Here is a 13,306-nt window from a genome sequence, read left to right as displayed (position 1 = left end):
TGTTTTGCGTTGCAGCCTGTCAACAACATTGTGTTGTTTGCTCTCTCTTCATTGCAATGTTGTTTAGAGGCTATTCCATAAATAAAAATTAAGTATTATACATACTTTATTGAAGGCCTACTTTAGATTATGACTTATAAAATGTCAAGAGATTAATTTTGGTCTTTAAATAGCAAACACATAAGGCTTCGTTTAATATAACTAAATCTAATACAAATTGGATTATAATGAGTCTCCTTACTAATTTATTCTTGCTAAATAGAAAATGTAATCTTTTTCAGTCGTAAAGAGTCCTTTTACATTATAATAATTAAAGGTAAATGAAAACCTCAAATTGTTGAAATCTCTTTTTCATCATTATTTCAGTACGGAGTACGGTAAACTATGATACTATTATTTAAATAGAACTTAAATATATGTCAAGAAACGATGGACCGCAAACTAATAATTTCGGGATAGATTTACATTGACAAAGAATACTCTCATTCTCAGAGAACGAGAGAAAAGTGGAAAAGTTCCCCGAGCAAAGCTCTATCACCATGTACTTATATGTTTATAAGCCAATCATTGGCCTCAGTTAAGAGGCACAATTCTCGGCTTTTAAAATAATTTGTTATTTTTGTTTACACACAGTTCTACAGATCAACAGTCAAGGGACTAGTTGAGGGTAGTGATGTTAAAGATACTACAAAATCACTGCGAGTGTCAACAGATAAAAAGTTTTATTGTCAAATACCACAGCTTTAAATTGGAAATAAGTTCATTTTAACAGTATAGTTTACTGTATTTTGTTCCAAAGCCAATTTTGTTTCTGTTTTCAAACAGTTTTAAAAATATATATGATTTAAGTAATATATCATCTACGGTGGATTGAGTATTATCTGCCTAAGAGACATCTAGCGGAGACTAGATGAACTGTCACGAGGCTCGACGGTAGTTACATCTAGCGGTGGATTTTTACCAAAATAGTGTCACGTTTATTTCCTAATAGCTTGTACCCGCGGTTTCGCCTGCGATGGTGTAACCATAAATATTATACATGTTAAGAAATAAACAGAGTATTACAATCATAGCAATAATATTATCCGTAGGGGTTTCGACAACGATACCAAAATAAGATATTATATTCATTGCGTTACGCACAGTTAAAAAATGATGTTATGAGTAAAGATTCTACATGGATTAAATTACAATTAAAACTAAATGAAAACCACTTATTTAATCACTACTAAAAATCCATAGTCATAATGCTCTACTACTGTACCTAAACAATAGGAAAAAATACATTTTCAAGCAATCGCACAAATTATTCATTAAATTAAACACGTGAGCCTAAACATAACTGTAAACAATCCTACTTTGACAGTTCTTATTGCTTATTCCAGCTTTTTAATACTGCTTAGTTCAGATTATCTATGGTCATAAATGAAAAAAATAATGTGGCACCCTGTTGGTAAACCTTATAACTTTTTAATGCTATTGCATATCATAGATTCAACTTGTTTAGTTTAAACAGCTGACTATATTATTTAATTCCTTTTAAATGTGTATACTCATAAATCATGGGAACTACAGAGCCACTGGGGCTGAGTCCGAAATGATGTTTTAGATAAGAATAGGCCTATATATTAATCGGAAATTTGATAATCATGCCAAATTTGAGCCCAAACTGTCCAACAGTTAATGCGTGATTGAACTTCAAACAATCCAAAAACAAACACACAAACTTTCACATTTATAATATTAGTATGATTAGTATAACTATTTGCCACTATAAGATTAGCCATTGGTAGACTACATTAGGTCACCTAAGAATTATTAAAAAATTCCTAGTAAAATACTAACTAATCTATTACATTTTGGAGAAAGTATTTGATTTATCCTTTATTATATTTATACTTTATTTAGGAATACAACGAATTAAAGATTATTGTAATCGAATGAGCCACATCGGTTATATGCGTAACTTAGTAAAACTTTGCAATTCATGAATTTGAGAGAGCGGATGTGAAAGCACTAAAGGGGATTTTAGGGGACTTTTGGTACAATGTACTTCTTTGTGTGTCCTATACAGTGGTATATAGATTTGCTTGTCGCTGATTTGTTCCATTACAAAACCTTTGTTTTTGGACTGGGCTTGGGCTATTACTTCTTATGTTGTTTTCGTTTTATATGGTTATAACATTGCAGGTAAAGACAGTTCTTATGTTATGTTGTTTTCGTTTTATATGGTTACTAGCTGTACCCGCGGGCTTTGCCCCGTTTAACTTCACAAGTGAGCTCGTTCGCATAACTAAATCACGTCCTGGTTGAAGTATGTTTGCTACGCTAACTAACCTTTTGGTTGGAGCTCGTTCGCTCCGCTCACTTGCCTTCAGGTTAGCTCGTTCGCTATTTAATGCCCAAAGAATCGTGTACCGAATTTCAGCCTCCTAGGTAAATGGGAAGTGGGAGAATTAGTGATGCGTGCGTGAGTGAGTCAGTCAGTGAGGGCTAAGCTTTTTATATACTTAGATAACATCGTCCAAGCGATTTAAATTATAAGCCAATCATTGGTCTCAAGTAGGAGACACAACTCTCGGCTTCTCAAAGAATCAATTAAGATTACATACATAAAAAATTACACTTTCCATCCCCTGTTGAGCTAGTATTGTAAGAGAAACTAAAAATCAATGCGAGTGTCAACCGATAAAAGTGTATTATTGTCAAATACCACAGCTTTCGATTGAAAACTAAACAACTTAAAATGTGTAGCTTACTACATATTACCTAAAATCAATGTTGTTTTTATTTTTAATACATTTCAAACATTTAAAATTGATTAGTAATATATAAACTACGGTGGATCAAGTATTATCCGGTTAAGAGACATCTAGCGGAGACTAGGTGAACTGTCGCGAGGCTCGACGGTAGCGATATCTAGCGGTGATTGACAGAACTAGTCTCAAAACTGCTCACCCTAAAAATTGGTTTACACCGACTATTTTATCATTTTATAAACGGAACTTTTAGCATGGTAACTAAAACTAAGCAGTTATGAAATCATGGTGTACTTCTGAAAATGTATCTGGGGAGTTTCAGTGTTCGTTGAGTATTATTTATGCATTCTTATATTAGCTCAAAATATTACTAATTTACATTAAATTAAAATGAAGAAAATGTATTATTCAGAATCATTAAATTATATTTAAGCCTACGGTTGTTTTATATTTTTACAAGTTCTCCCAACGCACAAACTATTGTTCCATCCTCTCCTATCACAATTACACTTAGTATCGTAACCACATAAAAAATCTGCCAATTGTAATCGACCGATCTGGAGTTACTAACTTGGCCATTATCAGTGAGTTTCCGATTTAGTTTCTTCCCAAGATTGAACCGACTTCAATGAAGTCGATTGAAATCTTTGTCATCTTTTCAAGACACAAACATCTTTCAAGGAAGGGATTTTAACTGGATACTTGGAGCGTAACCGCTTTTTAGATCCGCTCGCCGATGACGTGTTATTTGACCGACCCTTCATTTTTTCCCCTTGTCAATTTGAAAAATCAATTGGAAGATTTTCAAAAGGAATTCTTTGGGGAGGGACTCGTGAGGGGCTACGAAGAAACTTGTCAACTTATTTAAAAAGAAAACTGTAAAATATTTTATTTTAAGACTTATATAATCCATATCGTAAATAACAAACTGTTTTTTATAAAACGAAAAGCACAGGTAAGTTTCAAGGTATTGTCTACTTATTTATAAATAATACTAGCAAATTTATGTAAATTAAATTTCAAATATATTCAACATTATGCTAATTACAACTGTACTACAATAACTAAGACATCGCAAGGATCATGAAATACTTCCTCGGTCAGCGGTTGATCTATTGATAGCACACAGCTAAGGGGTCGTGGCCACTTTATAATGTCAAGAGCGAAATGTATTTGGAGGTTCAATTGTTCGAACCTCTTTAGATCATGCAATCTTTATATACTGCAAACTTATATCTAACGAGCTGTTGGCCCGTCCTACGTACGGGAATAGAGTAGTCCATTAAGTGTATAGCATGTCTATTACTAATTCAAACATAGTTTAGGCAGTTCAAAATTTATAGTAACGAAAAAGCTGTCAAGATGAATTAAAACATGTTATCATTGTTATTTTCCCAACCTTTCCTCAAAAAGTCGTAGTAAAATAATGTTCATAAGCTTTCTTTTGAAGATTCGTGAGCTTCGATTCGTATACAGCAATGGTTATAGAATCTTACTTATTTCCAATAATCAATGACAATATCACAGAGTAAATAAACTGACCTCATAGTTCTATGTAATATTATTTTATTTAACCAGCTGTTAGCTATAAAAAATTATATTGCACTATAACAAACTATAAACATTTTGAAAAAACTGCTCAAAAAATAAATTAGAACATCTAGTATTTTACTATGTATATTTAAATAAACTCTCATCATCTTACCGAATAAATGGACGTATCAATGATCATAGCATTACACATAGTATAAATAAGTCAATTCTACGTGCGTCATTTCATTTTCATCCAAATGCTGAATGTGTGTCTAAAACGCTGAATGTTTACAGCTGTTAAGCAAATTATATCACACCAAAAGCTAGTTCAGAATGTTAGCGTCGGCTGCTAGACTCTAAAAAAATTAAAACTTAATTTCTAAAAAACTGGACCCTAAACTAAAATTATGGCTTCTACATTCCATAGTTCTCAAAAATATCTTTCTTTCAACACAAAAATCATGAAAATCCGTGGTTGATTCAGAATTGTGAAATAAAAACACCTGTTACGTTTTATTATTATAGATTTACGAGAAACAGATGAAGCATTGACTTAGGAAAAGTATTGTATTGTTATGCTAGGTCCGCTCAATATTGCAAGCAGACAACTGCATTTTAGTGTACTTTCAATTTATTATTGATGAAATTTTAACCTCACAATCCACAACCAGTATTTTATTTTACAGTCGATTGCTAGAGTATAGGATAATTGTAACTGAGTGTATTTAAACAAAAACTATTAAACCCAAACTATATAAATAATAGAATAGTAACTAATTGTATGTAATCTACTCATTAGTCTTAACAGCTGTTTCAATTAAACAAGTTGGTTCTGTTCTATGATGTTCAATAGCATTAAAGTTACAAGGATTACCAACAGGGTGCAGCACTATTATTTCTTTTACATTTATGACAACAGCTAATTTGCAACCAAAAGGTGAGTGAGCGTAGCGAACGAACTTCAACCTGGAGGCGAGTTAGCTTAGCGAACGAGCTAACCTGAAGGCAAGTGAGCGTAGCGAACGAACTAACCTGAAGGCAAGTGAGCGCAGCGAACGAGCTACAACCTAAAGGTGAGTGAGCGTAGCGAACGAACTTCAACCAGGATGTGATTGAGCCATGCGAACGAGATCATCTTGAAAATTAAGAAGTTAAACGGGGCAAAGCCCGCGGGTTACAGTTTGTCATTAATAAAACTAATATTTGAATAACGCGATTGCGATTTTCTGACTGCTTGTGCTTAGTGCTTAAACGAGAAATTTAAATTAGTGCATTAAAATGCCGGTCGTCAGTCGCTCAGTTTTGTTTAGGATTTAGATTATTGTGTTTTATAAGCCAATCATCGGTCTCAGGTAAGAGACACAACTCTCGGCTCTTAAAAGAATATTGTTTTTAACCGTTGTTATGGTTATTACATTTCATACCGTATAAGGACTAGTTGAGGGTAGTCATGTAAAAGATACTACGAACTCACTGCGAGTGTCAACATATAAAAATGTTTCATTGTAAAATACCACAGCTTTAAATTGAAAATAAGATCATTTTAAATGTATAGTGTACTGTATTTTGTGCAAAGCCAATTTTCTTTGTATTTTTTATACAGTTTTAAAATGAAAAAGACTTTAGTAATATATCACCTACGGTGGATTGAATATTATCTGCATAAGAGACATCTAGCGGAGACTAGATGAGCTGTCACGAGGCTCGACTGTAGCAAAGCTAGCGGTGATTGACTGAACTAGTCTCAAAACTCCTTGTACACCAGCTGGAACAAAGATTATACGAATTTAATGGATTTTTACCAAAATTGTGTCACGTTTATTTCCTACCCTCGGCTTCGCCTGCGATGGTGAGACCATAAATATTATACATGTTGAGAAATAAACAGAGTATTAACAATCATTGCAACAATATGGTATCGTAGTGGCTTCGACAACAATCACAAAAATAAGATATTATATTCGTTGCATCACGCGCAGTTAAAAAATCATGTTATAATCAAAGATTCCACAGCGATTAAATTACAATTAAAACTAAATGAAAACCATTTGTTTAATCACGAACTAAAACCCTTGCAACAAAAATATTGAAACTGAAAATGACGCGACTCTTTAGCTTCTCCAAGTATAGTTTTTTCATAGCTGTATCGGCTCTTTTAATCCAGATAAAGAAACCTTTTACCAGAAAAACACATTCATGCCAGCGAATCTTTCCATTTTAATGCTCTGCAGTGTATACACTACACTCTCTGTCCATTTGATATATTTTTTTTATTTGTATTGTCTATTTTATTATTTTGTGGTATTCTATTGCATAATTTTCAAAAACAAATAAGTATCGAAATATCTTTGTTGAATGATTGTCACCAATTGGTAAATTAAAACACAAACATAACACTGTGAACAATTCTACTTCGACTGTTCTCATTGTGTATCACAGCTTTTTGTAGCTGCTAGTTAACATTAGCTGTTGTCATAAATGTAAAAAAATAGTGCTGCACCCTGTTGGTAACCTTTATAACATTCTAATGCAATTGAATATCATAGAACCAACTTGTTTAGCCGAAACGGCTGACAAAGTTTTTTTTAATTCTCACCAATTATTTACAACATTTGAAGGAAATTGTCGAGGCCGTTTTCGAGGTCTTGGTACGAGCAAGCATATACATAGAAGCATGCATCAAGACTAGATGAACTGTCGCGAGCTTCGATGGTAGCTACATCTAGCGGTAATTGATTGAACTAGTCTCAAAACTCCTTATGAAACTCCCGCTGCAGCAAACCACATACTGTACTATAGAGTAAAACGTGATTGTGTTCACCACACTATGATGATTTTAGCTCTTTTACATAGGCTTTTGCTGGCCTTGCCAGCTGTCATAGTTTTTTGGAGACCGAGCAGGTTTTAACATCACAAGGGCCGCAAAATCAGCTGCCTACTTACTTTCTTAAAACATGAATCTATACTTATTTGATACGCAAGCAGGTTTTTTGTGACAATTACTCCTCCGAAACTACTGAACCGATTGACATGTTTTTGGTGTCATTGGAAAGAGCGTAACGTGAAGTTGTGCAGGAAACTTTCTTTTTAGGGAAATAATTAGAGAGTTAGGCCCTGAGGCCCTTTAAAGTTTCATATTTCTCCATAAGGATAACATGGGAGATGATTTTTATTTACAGAAACATATGTTTGTTACTTGAAAATAGTCAAAGTCCATTACATACTAATTGCTTTGTGTTATGGCTGTTAATGTATACTACATTTCAATCAAGGACTGTGTGCCTTAAAGTTTACCCATAATGTATCTTAATACTTTATTTTAATGCTGGGAATAGTAAAATTTAGTTTTGAATAAGTTACCATGATTTAGAAAACTTTACTATAATAATTTATGTATTTAAAATCACAAATCTTGACATTATTAAATCATTTTAAACAAAACAGCTGATTGACAACCCTTGATGTGATTGTAGAAGAAATAGAAGTATATTTTTTTAAATGCGGCTACCTACTTCATACCTAATGCGGCTATGAGTAAGGCTATTAGTAGAAAATGATCAGATATTTACAAGAAATGTTGATTATATCGATCTGTTATGTACATCTTGAGTATTCCATAATCTTTGAGTCGAATCTTTTAAAGTCATCAGAAATTATGACTGTTATTTGTTTTAAAATAACACCTGTAGTAGGCCTAGTTAGCAATTGCTCGATTTCGAGCAACAGGGACACTAGTGCATATTAAATACACAATCAGTATCCATAGCATTGAAATAAAATTGTTATATTGTTACCGTTGCCTAGCAACTAATTTTTATTATTATTGCTGATTCCTCAAATTAAACGATATTTGTATTTCTGTATCTGTATTTCTACACATATTTCAGTATATTTCTGTATTTGTATTCTCTGTATGTTTTGTATATTCTTTGTATGTAGCCATGTTGCATCATGCCTCCTAAGCTCGGAAACCCGCCCTTATAGTTATTGTTACTTCTTATAATGCATGATCTAACAAAAAACCACTAAGTGGTAACACTTTCCCCGCCAAGTCAGCAATCCAAAAAAGATAATAAATCATTACTTTTTCCGCCAAGAAAAACAATGTAATGTATGTAAGTTTGGCCACTTGGCGGCAGACTTTTGCTCGATCACTTTAAAAATACCATAAAACTAGTTTCATTGAGCAAGTATCTCTCCCATTAGTACATTGCTAGGTGAGAGCTTATTTTACAAAACTTGACCTTATTTGTGCCACATTTCATAAAATCATAATAGTGATGGTTTTATATTTACTGATTACCTCGAAATTATTATACTTAGTTGGACTAATTAATTAGAGAAGTTGATTTGTGAAATTATCCACGAACGTAACTTAAATGAAAAAAAACCAAGCAAAAGTCTGCCGCCAAGTTGCCAAACTTACATACATTACATTGTTTTTCTTGGCGGAAAAAGTAATGATTTATTATCTTTTTTGGATTGCTGACTTGGCGGGGAAAGTGTTACCACTTAGTGGTTTTTTGTTAGATTTTATTTATTTTTGTAGAAAATTAACCGTTCAAATAAAAATACTCTTTTCTCTGAAAAAAAAAATAAATTTTAATGCTAAAGTTGACTGAACTCTCGATCTTCCGGTAGTCTTTGCAGAGGGTACCGGTTTTGTACTCTCATCCTGCACTTTTTTGACATTTTTGGTCTGGCACCACTTCCTGTCTCTCACATAAGGAGCCGAAGAGGAGTCACAACTTGTGTTGTAAAGTGGAAGGTCAGACCTGTACTTCTGCCTTAGTCTGTTGTATTCGAGAATGGCGGATTTCTGAGGCTTCACATCTCTTGGGTTAAAGTTAATAAGATGAAGCCCTTCTAATGAAGTCACTCGTGACAAGGCAACATATGATTGGCCACATGTAAATATGGACTCCCCAATATCAATTATTACGCTATTTAAGCTGAGGCCCTGGCATTTGTGAATTGTAACCGCGTAGGACATCGATATCGGGAATTGCTCTCGATACACAAATGCGTTATCCATAACTTGAAACTTGACGTTTACTCGCTGTAGGTGATGGGTAATGCCACAATCAAAGTTAATTGTCACTGAGTCTACGTCATCAGAATTGTCTGTATTAAACCTCAACCCCGTTACTGTTCCAATGGCGGAGTTAACTAGCCCCACAGTGACGTCAATGTTTCTAAGCAACATAACTTTAGCACCAACCTTAATAGGAATAATTTTCTCCATACCAGCCGTTCTGCTGCAGTCAGAGTTGTAAGAGGACAGTATCTTTTTAACTTTGTTTTGTTGACGAGGTAGACAGTCAACTGAGTCTTTTGCAACCAAGTTGCAAACAAGGACCACTTACAAACAAGGACTGTTGCAAATGTTGCAACAGGACCACTTATTCTATTGACCATTTCATCATTTATTATGGAGCATTGGTAACCAGTTGAACAAAGACACACAGAATTGTTGGGTAAAGCAGACAAGTAATCTCCTAATAGAGAAAGGTTTTCACAAGCAGTTTTTCCATTAAGATGTATTTTCTTGCTTTCAATTAGACGGATGTCCTCAACGGTCATATTGCCTACTCTGACTTTGCTTAACACATCAGCAAACTTAGAATCTTGAGCTTGTCGCATGTTTGTAGTAAGTTCATCATAAGAGAACTGTTCAGACCAGATGTTAACACAAGACAGAGAGCCAACAAAAGAACTAAGTTTGCTACTGTCAAGTTCAATGAATGTCGAGAAATGAATGAAGGGGAGTCTTCGTGTACTGGTGGAAGTTGTAAAAGGTCTCCAAAGAGCAGTATATGTTTTTTACCAAACCAGCCGTTACTTTGGTCTGAGGTGTTGAATATTTCACACAATCTGAGATTTATGTACATCAATGTTAGATTGGAGACCATGGACACTTCGTCTATTATGAAGAGCACCACATCTTTCAGGTTGGATCTCAACATTTTTAAAACATCATCAGTAAGAGCTTTGTACTTTGGAGTTTTTCCATGCTCAACTGGCAGCTGAAACACTTTGTAGATCGTAGAACCATTGATGTTGTAAGCACTTAGTCCTGTGGGAGCTGATATTGATGTAGAGGCTTGAAGACATTTTTTAGTCCAAGAGCTGATAGTTTTTATGAGAAAACTCTTACCAGTACCTCCCACACCACTTACAAAATGTCTGAGAAATTTATCTGTCCCATCAGAGTTTGCAACAACTCGTTTGACATAATCAAACACTCTCTTTTGGTCGTCATTGAGTTTTTGGTATTTTTTCTCAAACGGCTCGTCATTCGGCGACCAATTGCTGTCCCTGACAGGCTGGGATGCGGGGACAGGTTCATTAAAGGGCTGAAAGGCTATATTGGATGGATCAGCAACCTCTCCTTCTTCTGCATTGATCTCTTCAACTCGGTTTTGAATTTTGTCTCTTGCATTCTCCGATGCCGCAATAATGTCTTTTAAACGTTTGTCATAGTTGAAGGCTTGAGTGAGAAGTGTCCGCTTGGCCATAAAAGCATCTGTGTATGTTTCATGAGACTCTTTCAGCTCATCAGTAGATCTCCAACAAAGAAACATAAGAAGTAATGCATGGTAGTATTTTTCAGGATCCTGAGTGGGGCTGTACTTATAGTGATTCAGTAAGCATGGTCTGACTCTTTTAGTGAGGAATTTGCCTGAATTCAACTTATGCACTTCACGGTCGCCTTTAGGTGGTTGAGCAGCTATATCGTACCATCTCACAAAGTCGTATAAGTTCATATCTTCTAGTTCGTCTGGTCTAGTTGGGTAGTGGTCATCAACCCACGACTCGTAGAATATGTTCGTTGAACTTGGGTCCATACTTCGTATCTTGTCGATTTTTTGTAGTCTTTTGCGTCTGGTCATGCCTACATCCAACCATCTTATTGTTGTCTCCGGGTCCGTGCCGTACAATGGAATGCCCAACAGTGTGTCACTAGCTTCTAAAGAACCACACTCACGGTTGTTTAAAGCTCTAAGGCCAACGTTAAACAGTCTACTAGCTAATGATTTTGTAGAATTAATCTCTGTAAAAACTTGGCCAGCATGACTTTGTTCACTTTTGGTAGTGTACTTTGTGACATACCAATGTAGGATAGAAGTGCTTTCGCCTACATACTGGATGTCCACGTTTCCATTCCAAGCTAGCAACACGGCCGGGTTGTAGTCATTGACAAAGCTCTCGCTTGGTGTTCTGGGTAGGTCATAAAGACGTGACTTAGACTTGAGAGCTTTTCTGCCAGCTACAGACTCGACAACGTCACGCAGAACAAGATTCCCTGTGATTGGCCGGGGGAACCCGAAACGACAAGCCTTACGAAACCCGGTTTTGGTTTTCTTTGTCCGCATACAGTACGAGTTGTGGTGATGCATTTGGTAACTTGTAACTCTGTTGTTGAGAGTAGGTGAAACGGATGCATTTGGAACCTTGCAAGTAATGTACTTAAGGATAAAGTCGGCTACTTCTGCGTTGCTGGACGTCCCCATTACAGGAGCATTTTCTACCCACAGAAGAAGATGGAAATGTTGGAGACCTCTGCTTTGGTATTCTCGCCTGTAGAAGTAGTGACTTACTTTTCCTAAAGGAGCAGCATCAGAGACAATAAAATCCAACATTGCCTTGAACTTTATATGGATAAACCGTGACGCACTGATAGGATCCATAGCCACAAGTTCACTAGTTTGTTTTTTTTCTGCGCCTGGAACACTCCGGGTAACTTCCCTAATGAACAATGCCATGTCATCCCAGTTCCAATCGCTTGGGCTTATGGTTAAAAACCATGTAGCTGGTCCATAATGCTGAGCCATGCAATTGACATCATTTCTAGGCTGTATCCAGTACTGGCTAGTGTTCCTGAGTTTGGAGAATACTGATGTCAGGTTCCCCTCTAATTCTCCCGATGCAAGGTTGTTCAAACAGTCTCTAGCACTAAGAGAGCCACTGAATCCAGTGACATTGAGCTTGTGGAATACTCCTTGTCTTAACTGCCGAAGGTTTGCATCGTGCAGCAAATAAAAAAGGTACTGCTGATTCAGTCTGAACTGAGAATGCTTTGAAAGCAACCGACATTTGATAAATTCAGCAGAAGAGAGTTTAGTTTCTCTGGAATGAAACTGGCCAAATTTACCTTCGGGATACAAATCAGGGAAACAAAGCACGTCAATCTCTTTGTTTTCATGACTAATCGGAGGTTCATTCACTTTCAGCATCTTATAGAGCTCGGTGTCATCACTATAAGATTTTGACTCATGAAGAGCGTGGATTGTATAGTGAGACTCTTCTGAATCCCATTCCTCGTGAGTTACCTGAGTTAATATAGCACGTCTATGTAGTATTTCCTGAGGTGGCAGTTCGTTTTGATGGGTAGATTGAAACAAATTTGTGTCATCATTAAGGTTGAAGAGTCCTTCGGGATCTGTAGGTAGTACGATGCTACCATAATGAGCGTTGTTTTTCTTTAAGAAAATTAAGGCTGCGTGTACCTTATCCACACTAACCAACATTTGCCAAACTTTCTTTGCTTTGGTCGGTACCCCTCTGACCAAAACGTACAGCTCGTGGTTTGGATTCAGAGGGTCACTTGGTTTGGGCAATTTTTGCAGGGTTTCTTGAAGGGGTAGTGGCAAATGAAAACTTCTTCCAACGACTTTAGAAATTTGTTGCTGAGCTCGACTTGTTCTTTTCCCAACTGTGTTCATTTTTGTAACAACCTGAAATGCTTTGGCTCTCTGAATTAAAACTTTTTCATAACTGTTAAGGCAAGTTAGCTCTTTCGGCTGCGCACAAACATAGAGATCGTTAAGAATGCAAGTAGGAGGCATCTGACCTTTCCTTAGTTTTTCGAGGCAGCCCCGACAAATCCATCCTGTTTTGCACTCTTCTTTCTTTATGTCTTTTATTCTTTTCCATATGTGTCCTACAATTTGATTTTTTAGGTTTTTCAAAAGGCTTACTTGCTGCTTACTAAACAACTTATCGCATGAGAC

General features: G+C 35.8%; 1 protein-coding gene across 1 annotated transcript; it reads right to left on the bottom strand.

The window, feature by feature from the left end:
• Positions 1-9,895: 9,895 nt before the first annotated feature.
• On the bottom strand, positions 9,896-13,018 carry LOC129003423 (uncharacterized). Its single transcript, XM_054431715.1, has one exon. It carries the CDS (start codon positions 13,016-13,018, stop codon positions 9,896-9,898), a length of 3,123 nt encoding a protein of 1,040 aa, XP_054287690.1.
• Between the last annotated feature and the right edge of the window lie 288 nt (positions 13,019-13,306).

This window comes from Macrosteles quadrilineatus, unplaced genomic scaffold (genome assembly GCF_028750875.1).
Source record: "Macrosteles quadrilineatus isolate MER2022 unplaced genomic scaffold, UCM_ALF_1.0 Scaffold_9__3_contigs__length_116548681, whole genome shotgun sequence".
Classification (NCBI taxonomy): Eukaryota; Metazoa; Arthropoda; class Insecta; order Hemiptera; family Cicadellidae; genus Macrosteles; species Macrosteles quadrilineatus.
The sequence above is the reverse complement of the archived record's forward strand: the minus strand, read 5'-3'. Positions and strand labels throughout refer to the sequence as shown.

Excerpts from the sequence above, each read along its gene's own strand:
- LOC129003423 (XM_054431715.1), bottom strand. The coding sequence starts at position 13,018 with ATGAACACAGTTGGGAAAAGAACAAGTCGAGCTCAGCAACAAATTTCT.